Here is a 19,765-nt window from a genome sequence, read left to right on the forward strand (position 1 = left end):
GCCAAGATATGGAAGCAACCTAAATGTCCATCAACAGATGAATGGAAAGAAGATGTGGTGTATATACACAGTGGAATACTACTCCCTCCCCCCAACTTTTAAGTTTGTTTGTTTTTATGCCATTGACTTGTTGAGGAAATTGGATTAGTTGTCTTATAGAATTTCCTACCTTTTGGATTTTATGTTTATTTCCTTGTAGACTTGTTTCTCTATCTTCTGTATTTCCTGTAACTGGTTAGATTCTGGGTCAACGTTTTTGAAATTTCTTCCTCATAGACTTGTTTCTCTATCTTCTGTATTTCCTGTATACGATTAGATTCTGGTTCAACTTTTTTTTTTAATGGCTTTACTGAGACTTTTTTCACATAACCATACAATTCATCCATTTAATTTACAATTCAGTGGATTTAATATGTTCACATATAATGTGCAACCATCACAACAGTCAATTTAGAACGTTTTCATTACCTCAAAAAGAAACTGTTTAGCTCTCACCCTTTTGTCTCCCTTCTCCCATCCCAAAACAACCACTAATCAAATACCAGAATTTTGATGGCACACCAGAAAAGACTGAAAGAGATCTGAACACTAAACATGTTAGTCAGAATTCCAATGCAGTGATTGTTGAAGTAAGACAGTGTCTCACATTGCCTGTAAGGGATTCTGTAGTGCTTCACTATTGCTTCTTATTGCATCCTTTAACCCTGCTTGCTGCCTAGTCATTCTCTGTTATAAAATCATGTTGCAGTCTCCTCCCTTGAATCTGTAAATACAGGATCTTTCTTTGGAGTCTTGCAAAATAATTTATAGTTGAAAGCAGCTCATCACTACATCCGAAAACTAGCCCAGGCAGTTGTCTCTGATGGGAGTCAGAGAGCGTGGAGACAGTTGTAGCAGAAATAAATTTATTTCTTTGCTCCAAGTCTAGTTAGTATTACACCTAGAAAACCAGTGACTTTCTATGTGAGTTTGGGAAACAAGATCATTTATCATCTCTGTGATTTAGTGTTGTTAAGAGAGTGTCATAGCTTTCTTCCCAACCCTAACCCTTACTCTTGATATGATTGGTCAATCTTTGAGGAAAGGTTAGTTTTGAATTAGACATACGTAAGGACTCCCAGCTTTTGTCATTATTTTCATGGAGTATCATTTGTGACACTTTGAATCCTGAAAAGTGTACTGCCTCAGAAATAATTCTTAGGTGGAGAAACATTGATTTATAAAGTTTAAAAAAATGTTCGCTTAAATGTATGTATGTATGTATTTATATTGTGGTAAAATATACACAACAAAATTTATCAGTTTAACCATTTCTAAGTGTACAATTAAATGGCATCAAGTACACTCACAATTTTGTGCAACCATTACCACTGTCCATTTTCAAAACTTTTTAATTAACGCAAACTGAAACCCTGTACCCATTAAAAAATAATTCCATTCCCCTGCTCTTTCCAATCCCCAGTAACCTTCATTCTATTTCCTGTCTGTATGAATTTGTGTATTATATGTACATACCTCATGTAAGTGGAATCATACAATATTTGTCTTTTTGTGTCTGGCTTATTTCACTCAGCCATAATGTCTTCAAGGTTCATGCTTGTTACAGCACGTGTTAGAATTTCATTTCTTTTTAAGGTTGAAAAATATGCCATTGTATATGTGTACCACATTTTGTTTATCCATTCATCTGTTGATGGACATTAGATTGTTCTCATCTTTTGGCTATCGGTAATGATGCTGCTATGAACATTAGTGTACAAGTATCTGTTTGAGTCTCTATTTTCAGTTTTTTTGAGTATATAGCTGGAAGTGGAATTGGTGGGTCATATGATAATTCTGTGTGTTTTGGTTTTTTTTTTTTCCAGAACCACCGAATTGTTTTCCACAGCAGCTGTACCATTTTACATTCCCACCAGCATTGCACAAGACTTCCAATTTCTCAATATCCTCTCCTACACTTGTTATTTTACATTTTTTGGTAATAGCTATCATAATGGGTGTGAAGTAGTATCTTGTGTTTTTGATTTGCACTTTCCTCATCCCACTAATTTTGTTATGTTTTATTTTCATTTAGTTCAATGTAATTTTTAAGTTTCATTTTTCAGACTTTTGTGACTCATGGATTATTTGGAACTGTGTTTTTAGTTTTCAAGTGTTTGGAGGTTTTCCTGTTCTTTCTGTTGCTAATTTCTAGTTTGATTACATTATGGTCAGAGAACACACTCTCTGTATGATTTCAATATTTTAAAATTTTTTGAGGTTTGTTTTAGGGTTCAGGTTATGGTCTATCCTGGTATTTACTTTTTGGGCCTTTGAGAAAAGTATTTGGTCTGTTGTCGTTGGGTGGATTGTTCTATAAAACAATGTCAATTAGATCCTATTGGTTGATGGTGCTGTTGAATTTTACCATATCCTTGTTGATTTTTCTGTTCAGTTTTCTTTCAGTTGTTGAGAAGATGTCTTGAAGTCTCCAGCTATAACTGTAGATATATCTTATTTCTTCTTTCAGTTCTGTCAGTTTTTGCTTCCCATAATTTATAGCTCTGTTGTTTAGTACATGCACATTTAAGATTGCTATGGGTCATAGCTGTTATCATCAGGTAATGTCCCTCTTTATTCAGTACTTTTCTTTGCACTGAAGTCGAAGTACTTTATCTTATGTTAATATAGCCACTTCTGCTTTCTTTTGATTAATGTATATATGGTATATCTTTTTCCATCCTTCTGTTTTCAGCCTCCTTATATTGTCTTTTTTGAAGTGAGCTTTTGGTATACCTTACTGGTATGTCATGTTTTTAAATCCATTCTGCCAGTTTCTTATCTTTTTATTGGTGTATGTAGGCCATTTACATTTAATGTTATTATCATTCTGCTAGGGCTTTAATCTGCCATTTTATTTTTTGTTTGTTCTCTCTGCCTTTTGTTTCTCTAGTTTCCTTTTTCTGTCTTCCTGTGGGTTATCTGAACATTTTTTAGAATTCCATTTTGATTTATCTGTAATGTTGTTGAGTGCATATCTTTGTATAGTCTTTTTAGTGGTTGCTTAAGGTATTGTATATACATAACTAATCATACTACTGGTGTTGACATTTTACCAGTTTGAGTGAAGTGTGGAAATCTTATGTACCTTTATGTTTCTTCACCCTATAGGTATTAAATTATATAGACCTCACCTGACATTGCCTCAGCAGTAAGGGGAAGGAGTTCTTGTTACTGCTGTATAGCGATAGGTGTCCAGATTCCCTGTGTGGACTCCACTGACACTGTGGGAGTGGAGGATTCATTACCTTCCAGTAGATATGAAAATCTCAGCTCCCCACTCTGACTTCTCTGACATGGTGCTGAATGGGTAGTGTTGGGATGGCTTGTTACAGCTTGGTGAGGGTGAAGTCTAGCTCCCCATTTGGCCTTTGCTGGTGTGGATATGGGTGGGACTACAGTTTTTCATGTGATGTTTGGCTGGAGTAGAGTGGTTATTCTCTAACCTTTTCTATTTTGCTAGGCTGCTGCTCTCTTGGTCCTTTGGCTGGGGAGAACAGGCTTTGGTTGTGTTTTTTGTTTTCCTGTGCTCCTTGGTGTTTCTGGGTTGTGGACCTCTCTAGCATCAGGTGTGGAGTATATAAGGTAAAAAGAAATTTTAGGTAACTCACTATTGTGCTATTCCTTGGGTCCCGAGGTCCCTGTTGGTCTGCCTTTTTCTATCCACCTTTTAGAGCCGTCTTATGTTTATTTTATATATAATCTTCAGGGTTTGTAGTTGTAACTAGTGGGAAGAATAGAGAAAATTATGTCTACTCCATCTTCCTGGAAGTGGAAGTACCTACTTGTGACTTTGATGTTGAGCACTTTTTCATGTGCTAAATGGCCATTTTTTAAAAAAAATAAATTTTATTTTATGGACTCTGTTGGATTTTTTATTTTAAAAATTTTATTTATTTATTTATTTATTTTGGTTGTGCCAGGTCTTAGTTGCGGCACGTGTGCTCGTTAGTTGGGCTCGAGGGCTCCTTAGTTGTGGCATGCAAACTCCTAGTTACAGCATGCATGTAGGATCCAGTTCCCTGACCAGGGATCCATCCTGTGTCCCCTGCGTTGGGAGATGGATTCTTAACCACTGTGCCGCCAGGGAAGTCCCTAACTGGCCATTTTTATATCTTCCTTTCTGAATGTCTTACCAACTGCCCCCCCACCCCCACGCCATTTATTTGAGGGGGTGGTTTGTTTTTATGAGATGTGGGACTTTTTTATATATTCTAGATGCCAGTCACTTATTAAATGTATTTTGTAAATATTTTCTCCTAGTGTGGCTTACCTGTTCATTTTCTTAACCATCTTTTGATATATCAATTTTTCTTTTATGATTATCCCTTTCGCTGTCATGTCTGAGAAACCCTTGCCTACTCCAAATTTTGAAGATATTCTCCTATATTTCCTTCTAGTAGCTTTATAGTTTTAGCATTTATGTTTATATCTATGGTCCATCTAAGTTTAGTTTTTGTATATGTCGTGATGTAAGGATTGAAGTTCATTTTCCCCCCCATATAGATATCGAATTTTTCCAGCAACAGTAATTGAAAAAGATTTCCCTTTCCCTGATGAATTGCTTCTATGCTTCTATTAAGCATGTCATGATAGTGTATTATGTACTTGGTAGAATAGGTAAGATAGAATGCTTATGAGAGAAAACCATGAATTTATATCTTAAAGACCCAGTTTGAAATTTTGCTCTTCATTTTGTGGCTATTTTATTTTCAGACGTTAACTTCTTTGAGCACAATTGCCTTTATTTGTAGAATTGAAATAGTAATTATCTCTAACTTATAGGGTTTGGGGGAGGTTTAAATGAGAAAACATATAATGATAATGATAATAATAGCTACTATCTTTTGAGTGTTTATGATGTGATAGTCATTCATTATTTTACTTAGTATCTTTAAAATGTTGTTGCTCTACCTAGTTGTTCAGTCCAAAGAAGTATAGGTTAAAGCACCTTCTTTGTAGTAATGCAAACTTGCACAGTAGGCAGGTCTCAGTGTTTTTACTCAGTTGAACATCTTGAAAAATAACATATTCTTATTTTCATTGGTCCACAACTGCACATTTGTTGTATAATCATTTATAGTTTTGCCTGAATAATTTTCTTTCTTGAATTAGATAAGAAGTAGAGTATCTTATCAAAAACTATAATTTCAGCTTGGCTAAGGAATGCCACAAATATCCTATTATTGCTAATAATACTTTTAATAGGGTCTGTGTATTAGTCTCCTTGGGTGCTGTAACAAATTACCACAAACTGGGTGGCTTAAAACAACAGAAATGTATTCTTTCACAGTGCTGGAGTCCAGAAGTCTGGAATCAGTATCAACGGGCAGAAATGAAGGTTTTGGCAAGGTTGCACTTTCTTCAGAGGCTCCCTTCAGTATCACTTTCTTGCCTCTTCCAGATTCTGGTGGCTGCTTGTGGCACATCACTTCTACCTTTAAGGCCAGAATCTTCAAATCTCTCTTTCCTGTGTCTTCATATGGCTTTCCTCTTGGTGTGGCCCAAATCTCTGTTTATCTTCATATAAGGATATATATGATTGCATTTAGGACCCACTCAGATAATCCAGGATAATGTCCGTCTTTTAAGATCCTTAATGATATCTTCAAACACTCTTATTTTATATTTTATTTATTTTCACATATAAGGTCCATGGATTGGGATTTGGCAATCTTTTGGAGGGCCATTTTTCCCCCCACTGCAGTATGGTTGTACGTTTTTACTAGGATAACAGTAACAACAAATAAAGTAAAAGCACCACTAAGAAACTTAGCAATGAAAATTCCAAATTATGAAAAAGAATCCCTCCAGTGAGTATTTTGTCACTGTATAGTATTATAGAACTGTTATCTTACTGTTTTTATGTGGGAGTTATGGGCAAAATCGAAGCAAGAAAATCAGAGAGAGTATGACCCAACACTTTGTGGTTTCTTTAGTTCATCTGGCTGAATATCTGTTGACATTTTAGAAATAGCAAGAGAAAAATTACGTTTTTTTAAAATAATAAATCTATTTAAGTTTTAAAATTCTTGTGTCCACCTCTTCCTTTATACCCACCTCTCACATGCATCCCTGTTTATAAAGGTGCCCCTTACTGAAGCAGTGGATCCAGTGGATTTGGAAGATTACCTCATTACTCATCCTTTAGCTGTGGATTCTGGGCTTTTAAGGGATTTGATTGAATTCCCTCCAGATGATATTGAAGTGGTTTATAGTCCTAGGGACTGTAGAACCCTTGTTTCAGCTGTACCTGAAGAAAGGTAAGGAGACATTTACCTATTTCTGGTTTTAGTGTAACTATAAAAAGGCTACCTTCCATTATTTTATTTAGATTCTATTTCTTGTGGTAGTGTTGTTTCCTATTATATGAACAAGAGCGCAGCAGCAGAATTCACAAACATCAATGCTTTCCTGTCTAAATTATAAATATATTTTCTTTTTTAAAATAGTGAAATGGATCCACATGTTAGAGATTGTATAAGAAGTTATACAGAAGACTGGGCAATTGTGATCAGAAAGTAAGTTATATATTCATTATGACATTTAAAAATACTGAGTAGGATCTGTAAATGGATTAAGGTAGATTAATACTAATTATGAGACCTGAAAATTCATTTAAAAAATAGCTGAAAAAGTAAAAGAAGAACCTTTGCATATAGATATTTTTTCCTTAGGAGTTCCACAATTACTTTCTCTTACTTTCCTTATAAAATAATACGTTTGTGGGGATAGTATTTCTATATTATCATAGATGATTAGTAACTAATAATAATATAAAATAATGATTTGTAGTCTAATTCTTTTGGGAAATCGTGGGTAAATATTGATGAATAATTTGTATTTCTAAAAAAGAATCCAATTTATTGAATTGGTTAAGTTTAATAGCTAGTTTTCTAGATCAAGGTGTTTGAAAGGTCTCTGCCTTTTATTAACTAACTGAATATTTACAGGTCCTTGACCTGTACATCCAGTCAAGTTAGTAGTTGTAAAAATGTTTTGTTTTACCACAAAATTTATGTTTCTAATGGATGGTGTTTGAAATATCAAGTCAGATTAAGAAATAAAATAAAATTATTCTTCCTTTGCTAATTTGCCTAATGAAGAAGGGTCTTCATACTGAATCTTCTTAGCCTTATTTTATTTTTCTAAAGGAAGTATAATTACTGAAGTAGTGGAAAATTCTGTTATGACATTGCAGTTTTGAGAAATGAAGTTATCTGTGCTAAATTGTACTAGTAACAGTGATGTATCCATTGCTTATTTTGTTGCTGTTGTGGGCAACTGTCTTATTTCACTGTGTTTCACTCTTGGGGTTACTGCTGACATACTTTTTAGTTTTAGTGTGACCTAATAAAAATACAATCTGCTACCCTTTATAAAGAAGAGCTGTTTTTATGAACTTACAATTTTGATAAGTATTTCAATAGCCAGATTTTAGAGATTACTGGAGAAGACCGTTCCTCTGTCAGATAACTCAAAAGTTTTTACCTTTATGCATGTATGTTGGAAACCTGTAATCAGAAATCTTAATAGAAATAGATTAGTTGTAAAATATATTAACCTTAGAATCATGGAGTCGTCTTGCTACTTAATTCTAATCAAGGGATTACTGACCTTGATTTAAGCCAAGAGGGTACAGTAGTTAACATTTATGGTTATTTGCTATATGCTGGGCATTTTATTGGATACTTTACACTCATCTCATTTAAGGTTCCAACAGACAAGGTAGCTCAGGCTCAGAGTACTTAGGTAACTTCTTTGAGGTCCCATGGCCAAAAAGTGGGATAGCTAGGATTAGAACCTAGGGGCATCAGATTCTAATGCTTGTATTTTTTTCTGTTATACTCGATATTATTTATTACCTTCAGTAGTAAATGGAAGACTAAGGGGTACTTTTGGTAGACTAGAAGTTTTAAAGTATCCTTGAAATATAAAAGGTATGACTGGAACACAACAGAAAACCACAGCACATGCTGTGATAAGCACATGCTAAGATAACATGCAAAAGGTTCAGTAGAGCTTTAGGCTCAGTGAATACAGGCAGTGGAAGGGGGACCTGGGGTAAATGTTGGACATTTGGTTACTTTGAAACCTCTTATACCCTTCTTTATGCATAGAAGTGGGAGCAGAGGTATCTGCCTATTTATTTATTGATTGATTGATTGATTGGCTGGCTGCGTTGGATCTTCGTTGCTGCGCCTGGGCTTTCTCCAGTGGCGGCGAGCAGGGGCTACTCTTCGTTGTGGTGTGCGGGCTTCTCATTGCGGTGGCTTCTCTTGTTGCGGAGCAGAGGCTCTAGGCATGTGGGCTTCAGTAGTTGTAGCACACGGGCTCAGTAGTTGTGGGTCGTGGGCTCTAAAGAGCAGGCTCAGTAGTTGTGGTGCACGGGCTTAGTTGCTCCGCGGCATGTGGGATCTTCCCAGACCAGGGCTCGAACTCATGTCCCCTGCATTGGCAGGCGGATTCTTAACCACTGCGCCACCGGGGAAGTCCGGTATCTGCCTATTTTAAGAGGACTAATTATAGGGGCTTGAGCTCATACAATAGTGCCTGGGGTGGGCATACCTTGGAATAAGAAGGAGCCCTCATACCCAGAAGACTGGCAGACTCTGCCTGGAAGCATGAGGTGCCTCTTCTCCACAGCCACTGGATATGTGCTTGGCTAAGCAGATACAGTATTTTCAGACAGATATGGGCTTACAAATTAAAAAATGAGCATTAGAACCTAGATTTGCCAACCATTTGATTAAAACCAGTGCACTTGAAAGAGAATTATCAAACTACAAATAAAAGAACTTACAATTTAGGAAATAGTTAACAGAACACACATCAAGACCCATACGTGTAACTAATATCCTCAAAGAGATGTGAAAACGTTATGGTAACCATATAAAAAATCAACTGGTTATCTTTGGAAGTGAAAATTTTGTTCAGTGAAAAAAATGTTTAAAACTCAGCAGATGGGTTTAATGGCAGAGCAGATGTGACTGAAAAGTGGAATAGTAAGTTATAAGATGAAACCAAAAAATTCTTCCATAATTCAGCACAGAAGGGTAAAAGGATAGAAAGTACTTTATTCATGCAAGACATACTTACTGAGAGGCTAGTATGTGCCAGGCACTATACTAAGCAGTAATGATACAGCAGTCAACAAAACTAACTCCGTGCCCTCATGGAGCTTATGTTCTACTTGGGGTTGAGGGCAATAGACATTAAACAAACACAGATAAATATATAATAGTTGGGAAGAATAGAGGGAAGTCTTGTAGAGAAAAAAAGTAGGATGGGGGGATAGGGAGAGCCAAGAAGAGGTGATTCCACTTTGTGAATAACTAATCGGAAGAGGCCTTTCTGATAAGATGAATTTGAGCGAAGACATGAAGGAAGTTAAGGAGTAAGCCCTCTGGATATCTGGGGGAAGAGTGTATTAGGCAGAGGCAAGAGCAGTATACGCAAAGGCTCCATGTTGGAAGCATGCTGGGAATGTTCAAGGAATAGCAGAGAGGTCAGTGTGGCTGGAACAGAATAAGTGAGGGAGAGAATGCCAAGATACAGAGTCGTAGAAATGGTGGTGTTGGATGGGTAATCATGTAGAGCCTTATCATAGCAACTGACTACAGGAACAGAATGATAATATAGAAAAGAGTATTGATCATGAATCATGTCATTCTTCTTAGCTCTCTTGAATTTCATACTATCAGTTTTTTAGGACATAAAGGAGGAAGAATGCAACAGTATTCTGGTTTATTAGAGTAGCTTAGATATCTAGTTTCTCAATTAAGGCACTTTTTTTCACATGATCTCATTTTTATTAAAAAATACAAAAACTATAAGTATGTATATACTTATGTATATGTACATACTTATGATTATACATACGCCCAGGAAAAGATCCAGTTAGTTAAATACTAGGAGTTCAACACTGATACTCTGAGTAGTAGAAATATAATGATTGTATTTTTACAAGTCTGTATTTTTAAATTTTCAACAATGAGCATGGATTGATTCTGTAATAATAAAATGTTATTTAAAAAAAAACCCTTTTTCATATAGAAAAGCAACAGTGTATTCTGTCCTTTAAGGAAAATACAAATGTTTCCCTTGAGGAAAAAAGGTACAAAGACTAGAAAACAGTTTAGTATCTTTCAAAAATATCTGGTAATGGTTTTTTGCTGCAAAGTTTTGTCTATTTGCCTTTAGTCAACATTGTGTAAAGAGTTAAACAGACCTGTGTTTGAATTCAAACTTTGTCATTTTACAGGCATTTTTACACAAATTAAGGCACTTTAAACATTTCATGAGAGATTAAAATATCTGCTTCTGAGTAATATCTTTCATGTTACTCTACTGCATATTTTTATTTTAGTTATTCCAGAGAAAAATGCTTTCTTTTATTTTGTGATTATACTATGATGTGAGCATCATGTAGCTGCTATTTCAGTACCTTTCGCAGCAAGACATGTGAATAATTCATATTAAGTGTGATTCTTTACTATGTCATAAATTGACTGATAGAACCATATCATCCTCTGGTAATTATAATTATTTATGCTCCAGTTAAAATTTCCCCCAGATTGACTATATGAGGTGTGATACAGTAGTTGCTCTTTGATCATAGTGTCTCTAATATTCTTGGACATTGGGTTGTTAGGAAAGAAATATACATTAGTTTAAGAGTTGTTCTTAGCCTAATATATATATTATACAACAATACATGTTAATTAAGAATATATGTATACAGTGGTGTAGATCTTGCTATTCTTTCATTTTACAGGCTCTTTTTTTTTTTTTTTGGCTGCGTTCCGTCTTCGTTGCTGCGCGCGGGCTTTCTCTAGTTGTGGCGAGTGGGGTCTACTCTTTGTTGTGGTGCGTGGGCTTCTCATTGCCGTGGCTTCTCTCGTTGCGGAGCACTGGCTCTAGGCGCATGGTCTTAGTTGCTCCGCGGCATGTGGGATCTTCCTGGACCAGGGATCGAACCCATGTCCCCTGCATTGGTGGGTGGATTCCTAACCACTGCGCCACCAGGGAAGTCCCTATTTTTTCATTTTAGAAGCCTGAAGCTTTAGGTTGTTTAAGATTTTTTATACATAATGAGATATAGCAAAATTTTTTTGGCTATTTGGAACTTTAAGCTTCAGTGCTTTATATAGTTTTGCCTTTTAAAAATTTACATTGTTATGAATGCAGGATATATTTTCTGCTCTCTCATTTTATTCTTTAACCTGGCTTCCCATCCTTTCCTTTTACTGACCAATTCTCTGAATTGAAAGTACAACTTAAATTATATCCACATGATCGTCATGAAAAGGAAGGACAATATGATTTACCTCTGGAAACTCATAAATGCTCTCTAGTTGGATTAAAGGAACTCTGGATGGAAGTTTTCTTAAACCTCTGGTTAAATGTTAAATACACTCAAAACTGCCAGAATATATTCTTATTATGTAAAGAAATAATGCAGAGAACAGTTGGCTTATTACATAATGATGATGAAAAAGTGAAAAATTTTCAAAAATTGATATTTCCTTATTTTATTTTGAATAGATATCATAAACTGGGAACAGGATTTAATCCTAATACATTAGATAAACAGAAAGAAAGGCAAAAAGGTTTGCCAAAACAGGTCTTTGAATCTGATGAAGCTCCAGATGGCAACAACTACCAGGATGAACAAGTAATACTTTTATTTTTAAATGACTATAAGAAGTTATTTTAATATAGTTTTTTTAATTCATTGATTAATATATTTAATGTTTTACATTACAGGATGATCTTAAAAGACGTTCAATGTCAATAGATGATACTCCAAGGGGTAGCTGGGCCTGCAGTATTTTTGACTTGAAAAATTCACTTCCTGATGCTTTGCTTCCCAATTTACTTGATCGAACTCCAAATGAAGAAATAGACCGTCAGAATGATGACCAAAGGAAAGCAAACCGTCATAAGGAACTCTTTGCCTTGCATCCATCACCAGATGAGGTATAGATAATTTGGATATAAAGAAGCAAATGATTATTAAGATAGATGTTTGGGGAGTATGAATTGTATGTAGCATTATGATAATGTAGGGAATAAAACTTAATTGAAACATAGTTATGCTTTTTGTAAATGAAATATAGTTGAGCACACTTATGATGTAATGACTCCTGTTTGAGGATAAATAGGCCATTCTTTTCTGTGTTCCCTTGTGAAGACTAAAAGTAGTAGATTAATAAAATAAGTTCTTAAAAAATAAATTGTAAAGGGTTGACATATGGTAAGCATGTTCATTTTGGTGTTGCTTGTCAATTTGTAGGAAGAACCAATAGAACGACTTAGTGTTCCTGAGGTGCCCAAAGAACATTTTGGTCAAAGACTTCTTGTAAAATGTTTATCACTCAAGTGAGTATTTATTTTGTTTACTATGTAACTTTTATTTTCTGGAGTAATATTTTGAATACAAGTGTAACAAAATCCTGGTAGATTTTATACTTGTGTTTGTGTCCTTTTGAAAAGTAATGTTCTGTACATAATTTTAAATTCTACTAAACATTTCATCCTGCCTATGAAGCTGAGCTTGAGAGCATTTTTGGCTAGGTGAAGATGACTCTGCCTCAGTTATATAACTAGTCTTAAAACTTGAAAAAACATTCACTGAAATCTGTAGTATTTATCAGACACTGTTCTTGGCTTGAGGAATATAAAGACAAAGTATCTTTTTCCTTAGAGATGATTTTATATTTGTTACATGGCAGGCTTTGTTTTTTCTTAAGATTTTGAAGTATGTAGTAATGGTTGATTTAGACTGTGAAAGGTATACGTGGAGAAGTGTGTTTCAGGAAGAGGGGCAGTATAGATGGTGTAGCACAGATGTAGAAAAGTACAAGGTATTGAGAGAATTTATTTTTGGAATGAGAATTTCTCTTGAACTATGAACTTTATTTTTAAACTGCTTCATCCTTTTCCTTCTTAAAGGTTTGAGATTGAAATTGAACCCATTTTTGCAAGTTTGGCTTTATATGATGTGAAGGAAAAGAAAAAGGTAAGATTATATAATTTGAACCTAGTCTTTTCTCACAATCATAGGTTCAGAAACCTGTTTTTAAGTGTTTTATAAGATAAATAATGACTTTTTGAGAATATTATTAAACATGGATTTTTTAAGAAGAAAGTAGAAATTTAAGACATAAAGTATTTTCTTACTATAAAATAGTTCAGTTGACCTAGTTTTTGTTTCATTGAAAGAGTTCCAAAAGCAAGTAGCAGAAGCAACTTTCTTTTAGTTTAATAAATAGAAAAAATACAAGAAAACCATTTTAGGCAACTGATGGATAAAGGATTACAATGATGGTGACAGTGAATTTTTGTTGGTGTAATTTTCAGATTTCACTAGCTAAAAGATCATTTATATATATTTCAAATATTCTTGTCTAAAGTAGTGCTCTTAGTTTTGCCATTATATCTTTATTACACTTAGGAGTTTTTCAGAGGGCTGTCTCATACAGAATTTCAGTATTCTAAGCCTAATGTGTAGAAGAAACTTAAAATGCCTTTAGTGACTTCTGCTGTCAACATATTATGGATTTCTATAGTGGAACTGTATTCCAGCAACTTTATTTGATTTAGCAAACTGTATTTGCTAAATCAAATCTTCTGAGATGTTATTCATGTAATTGTTTTAAAGACTCAGTTTGGGGTAATTCATCTCAATAATAATTTCTATGTATACTTTATTAGAAGTTAAATTTCTAATTAAAGGAGCGTGGGATATGGTTCTTTAGAATATGTTTTTTGCATTATATTTTTTTTGCTTTGATATAGACATGTAAAGATCAGTCAGTGAAATATATGGTAAACTGTATGTTAGTATAATTGTCTAATATCTGTAATATTTTAAGACTGTGTATGATTTTTGTGAGTTTTTATAAAATACACAGGTTTTAAATTTAATATATGAATATGCTTTTTAGATTTCAGAAAACTTTTATTTTGACCTTAATTCTGAGCAGATGAAAGGATTATTACGTCCACATGTACCACCTGCTGCCATTACCACCCTGGCACGATCAGCTATTTTTTCTATCACTTATCCTTCCCAAGATGTTTTTCTTGTAATAAAGGTGAGAATAATGTTAAATATATTTGTTTATTTGTGTTGTGTCTGTATACTTGTGTCCCTATCAACATTGCAAGCTTTTTAAGGGTAAAGGTTTTATCTTTAACCTATTTTTTCATCTTAATATTTCTTAACACAATATTAGACTATACTATAGGTGCTACCTAAATTTTTCTCGAGTGGGGAGCTTTATTAGGGTTCTCTGGAGAAATAGATCAGTAGGAGGGAGATACACACACACACACACACACACACACACACGCACAGAGAGAGAGAGAGAGAGAGAGAGAGAGAGAGATTGATTTTAAGGAAGTGGCTCATGTGATTGTGGGGGCTGACAGGTTTGAAATGTGTAGCGCAGGCTGGAAATCCAGGTAAGGGGTGGTGTTGTAGTCTTAGGTCAGTTCCACAGGGCAGCAGACCAGAACTCAGGCAGGATTGCTATGTTACAGTCTTGAGAATCCTTCTCTGAGAAACCTTAGTCTTTGTTCTTCAAGTCTTCAACTAACTGGATGAGTCCCACCCACATTATGGAGGGTAATCTGCTCTACTCAAAGTCTACTGATTTAAAAGTTAATCACCTCTAAAAAATACCTTCATAGCAACATCTAGATTGGTGTTTGATAACCTAGCCATGTTGGCATATAAAATTAAGCATCATAGGAACTATACTATGATTTTATCACTCAGCTCCTAAATACATAAATACGAAAATCTAAATCATTGAGATCACGGAGCATTATGATTTGACTGTCAGCCAATTAAGAATAAGGATTACAGGGCCTCCCTAGTGGCGCAGTGGTTGAGAGTCCGCCTGCTGATGCAGGGGACACGGGTTCGTGCCCCAGTCCGGGAAGATCCCACATGCCGTCGAGTGGCTGGGCCCGTGAGCCATGGCCGCTGAGCCTGTGCGTCTGGAGCCTGTGCTCCACAATGGGAGAGGCCACAATAGTGAGAGGCCCGCGTACCACAAAAAAAAAAAAAAAAGAAGAAGAATAAGGATTACAGATTCTAAAATCTGAATATTACTAAGCCACTTAGCTTAGGGTAACTTAAGAATAATTTACCTTAACTTGACCTTGACTTGAGAATAGCCTAAAATATATTCTTTAATCATTTTATCTGTATTTATATAAAATTATCATAAAAAGGTAATGAATTTTATAATAAGGTTATAAAGTGGATTGTCATGAAATGAATTTTATTTACCCACAGGAATAATGTCCTAATTTGTGGACAGATTTCTATGAATTCAGGTTAAAATAACTCTTAGTTACAATGAACAATCTTACAAGCAAAGATTTAGCAGCAGTGGTCTTCAGAAACTCACTTAACAGTTCTAGATATTAATACAATTGATAAACGTGTATACACAGTTATTTTACATGGGAAAATAGTAAGTTTTCATAAAATAGAACATATCTGAGGGAATGAACTGGAAAGATAGAGATGGTGATTGGAATGCTGGCTGCTTAAAAATGAGACTGTTCATACCATATGGTCCCAATTGTGTAAAATATATACACACACACCTATACACACATAAATGGTTGTATATACATAGAAAAAGACTTTTACATAATTTCAAAAATATGTACAAGTTAAAGTGTTTTACAGACTTTAAAGAAAATGTATTTAGGAGGTTTTCTTAAATCATAGTCCAGCAGGATGTTTTTGTCTTTTGAGAGAAAAATCCCCTTGATCTGTGTATTAGTTAGTTATTGCTCTACAAGAACAAAAAGACAAAATCCCAGTGGCATACAACAATAAGCATTTTTTAGTTCATGCATCTGAGTTGTCTGTGTGGTCAGCCAATATAGGTTGGACTCTGTTAGGTAGTTGTGCTCCTTCCAAGTGTCTGTAGGTTGGCTGGGCGTCACTTGGTTTAGTTAGAGCTGTTCTTTGTATGTCTCTTTTCTGGCAGGCTAGACTGGCGTATTCTCATGGTGATTGCATAAGTGCCAGAGAGCAGACCCAGTTGCAGAGACACTTTTCTAGCATTTGGTCACGTCACACCAGCTAACATTTTATTGGCCAAAACAGGTCACATGATAATACAAACTCTAGGAGTTGTGATATATACCTGACCTCTTTATTTGGAGGAATTGCAGTGTCATATAGCAGTGAGGGGGTAAAGGAAGGGTGAAGAGTCATAGGATATTTATATGTCAGCTTTGGTAGATGCTGCCATATTGGTTTCCAGAGTATCTGGGATAGTTGCATTCCCCACCAGGGGTGAATAAGAGTTTCAGTTAGTCATACTTACCAGTTTTTAAAAAAACTGACATATGAAATCCCTATAATAAGACCTGTATAGTTTACAAATGTGGTGTAAACAGAGCGATGAACTCTTACTATGTATGTTTCTGTGTAATCATGACTAAGCTCAAGCCATACAGTATTTCCATCACCCCATCACCCTGGAGAGTTCTTTTGTTTGTCTTTCTAGTGACTATCCCCTCTGTTCCACCAGATGACTAGTATTCCAACTTAAATCACCATTATTTAGCTTTTCCTCTTTTTGAATTTCATCTGAGCATAGTCATACAATATGTAGTCTTTTGTGCCTGGCTTGTTTCAACTCAATATAATTTCTGTGAGAATCCTCTATATTATGTACAGCAGCAGTTCTTTTATTTTTATCATCATGTTTTACTTCATTGTCTGATTATAGCACAGTTTATTTATCCTGCTTAGATGAATAGATAGACCTTGGTAGACCATAGGGTTTTTTTTTCCCCCCTAAAGTATATCTGGTTTTCAGTTGGTTATTATGAATAAAGCTTCTATGTACATTCTTTAACAAGTCTTTTGGTACATGAGTATACATGTGTTTGCCACTCTGTGCTTGCTTTCTCACAGAATGTTATCCTTTGCTAAATCAAAGTTTATAGCTTACATGTTGTCTAATTTATCAACCTTTTTCTTTATGGCTATGGTATTTTGTGTTTTATGTATGAAATTTTTGCCTCCCTCAAATTCAGAAATATATTCTCTTAAGTGATCCCTGGTAAGAGTAATTGTTTCACCTTACACATATAGTTTGGAGTGAAGTTGAGATGAAGATTAATCCCCCCCACATATGGATAACCAAATGACCCAGCACTATTTATTGAAAAGACTGCTTTTTTCTCCTACTGCTTTTACAAAGTATCCCATGTCATAAATCAAGTGTTCATATGTATGAGATTTTTTTCCTAGAATCTTTTTTGGTTCAACTGGCCTGTTTGTCTTTAATTGGCACTAGTACCACACTGTTTTAATTATAGTAGTTTAGAGACTTCCCTGGTGGCGTAGTGGTTAAGAATCCACCTGCCAATGCAGGAGACACAGGTTCGATCCCTGGTCCGGGAAGCTCCCACATGCCGCAGGTCAACTAAGCCGGTGTACCACAACTACCGAGTCTGCCCTCTAGTGCCCACGAGCCACAACTACTGAGCCCACGTGCCACAACAACTGAAGCTTGCACACCCTAGAGCCCACATGCCACAACTACTGAGCCTGTGTGCTGCAACTACTGAAGCCCATGCACCTAGAGCCCGTGCTCTGCAACAAGAGAAGCCACCACAGTGAGAAGCCTGTGCACCGCAACAAAGAGTAGCCCCTGCTCACCGCAATTAGAGAAAGCCTGCGCGCAGCAACGAAAACCCAAGTCAGCCAAAAAAAAAAATTATTGTAGTTTATAAAAAACAGTATATTTTTTTCTAGCTTTATTCTTCAAGATTGCCTTGGATGTTCCTTTTTCTTTTTCTTTTTTTTTAAATAAAGTATGATTTCCATTTTATTGTCTTTTCAGAGAATAGTATTTCTTCAGTCTTTAAGGACTTAGCTCCTTACGTGGGCTTTGGTGGAAGTCGTGGGGCAGCACCTGCAGGTCTAAATCAGGGTGGAGGTGTTCGGTCTTTCTGGGCTTCCCGAGAAGTATTTCTGACTACCTTGCTGTGAATGGCACAACTCATGCAGTAATGTAGTTTCACATACAGCTTGGAAAGCGCATAGGCATCGAAAACACTTGCTTCAGAAATGTCCCTGATGGCTTAGGCCTCTACTATGTTCTGAATGATGAGCTTCTTTTTTTTTTTTTTGGTGGTACGCGGGCCTCTCACTGCCGTGGCCTCTCCCATTGAGGAGCACAGGCTCCAGATGCACAGGCTCAGCGGCCATGGCTCACGGGCCCAGCCACTCCACGGCATGTGGGATCTTCCCAGACTGGGGCATGAACCCGTGTCCCCTGCATTGGCAGGCGGACTCTCAACCACTGCGCCACCAGGGAAGCCCTGATGAGCTTCTTAATGGCCTTGTCCTTGCGCAAGCATCGGGCACAGTTGGTGTAGCAAACAGGCTACACGTGGCCGTGGCCCTTTTTGGCATGACCGTTGTTCCTTCTTTTCTTGGTCATCTTGGAAGTGAGGAGGTGAGAGAGGCTGGATGTTTTTGACCCTTTACATTTTTGTATAAAGTTTTGCTTGTCAGTCCCTCCGTGCTGCCCCAATGCAGGCACACTCTCTCTCAAGAAAGAACTTGTTGAGATGTTAACTGAGATTGCATTAAATATACTGATCAATTTGGAAAAGCTGACGTCTTTAAACTGTTGAGTTCTCAGGTCAATGAGCACAGTATGTTTTTAGGTCTTTTCTCCTATACCTTCCTGGTAATTTGATATTTTTGACCCTGTTCTAAATGTTGTCATTTAAAATTTTTCATTTTAAATTATATACAGAATTTCGTTCATCACTGGTGTATAGAAATTCGGTTATCTTTTCTTTATAAATTTTTATTTATAGTTAGTAACATGCACAAGGGGTACACTTTCTTTAATTTTTACATACTTAACTCAGTTATGTAACCAACATCCAGATCAAGGTATAGAACATTACTCAACAGCCTTCTTTGGCCCCTTCCTACTATGCTGACTTATCACCATGGATTAGTTTAACCTCTTTTTCTTCATAGAAAAGGAATCATATATATTCTTGTGTCTGACATTCTAAAGAATTATATGATTCATCATTTTTGCATGTAGCAATAGTTGGTTGTTTTTCACCCTGCATAGTATCTTGTTATATGCATATCACAGTTTGGCCATTCTAATAGTCGATGGACATTGGGGTTATTTCTAGCTTTTGGCTATATTGTAAGTAATGCTGCTGTAAACATTTTTTTTTTTGTGTGGTATGCGGGCCTCTCACTCTTCTGGCCTCTCCCGTTGCGGAGCACAGGCTCCAGACGTGCAGGCTCAGCGGCCATGGCTCACGGGCCCAGCCGCTCCGCGGCATGTGGGATCTTCCTGGACCGGGGCACGAACTCGTGACCCCTGCATCGGCAGGCAGACTCTCAACCACTGCGCCACCAGGGAAGCCCTGTAAACGTTCTTATATATGATTTTTGCATTTCTATTGAGTATATAGGTAGATGTTGAATTACTGGATCATAGTGTATTTATAGCTTCAGTTTTAGTAGAAAGAACCAGTTTTCTGACGTGGTTAGTCCAAGTTTCAGTGTCATTGGCAGTGCTTGAGAATTTTATTTGCTCCATTTCCTTCTTAACACTTGATATCATCAGGTTTTATTGTATTTTACATTTCAATTTCATTAATTTTATTTTATTATGTATTTTATTTCTGGTGC

The 19,765-nt window shown here is 36.1% G+C and overlaps 1 protein-coding gene and 1 pseudogene across 11 annotated transcripts in view; one reads left to right on the forward strand and one right to left on the reverse strand.

Annotated features, from left to right (window-relative positions):
- Positions 1-19,765, forward strand: part of DOCK7 (dedicator of cytokinesis 7) — a 211,794-nt gene that overhangs the window by 26,670 nt on the left and 165,359 nt on the right. For all 11 annotated transcript variants that reach the window (XM_060304849.1, XM_060304856.1, XM_060304861.1 and 8 more), the window contains exons 3-9: positions 6,127-6,302; positions 6,492-6,560; positions 11,587-11,716; positions 11,809-12,021; positions 12,338-12,423; positions 12,997-13,063; positions 13,992-14,141. In XM_060304849.1, the coding sequence (XP_060160832.1) occupies positions 6,127-6,302; positions 6,492-6,560; positions 11,587-11,716; positions 11,809-12,021; positions 12,338-12,423; positions 12,997-13,063; positions 13,992-14,141 (891 nt within the window). The remainder of the gene's footprint in view (positions 1-6,126; positions 6,303-6,491; positions 6,561-11,586; positions 11,717-11,808; positions 12,022-12,337; positions 12,424-12,996; positions 13,064-13,991; positions 14,142-19,765) is intronic.
- On the reverse strand, positions 17,971-18,548 carry LOC132594036 (small ribosomal subunit protein eS26 pseudogene; annotated as a pseudogene).

Source organism: Globicephala melas, chromosome 1 (genome assembly GCF_963455315.2).
Source record: "Globicephala melas chromosome 1, mGloMel1.2, whole genome shotgun sequence".
NCBI lineage: Eukaryota > Metazoa > Chordata > Mammalia > Artiodactyla > Delphinidae > Globicephala > Globicephala melas.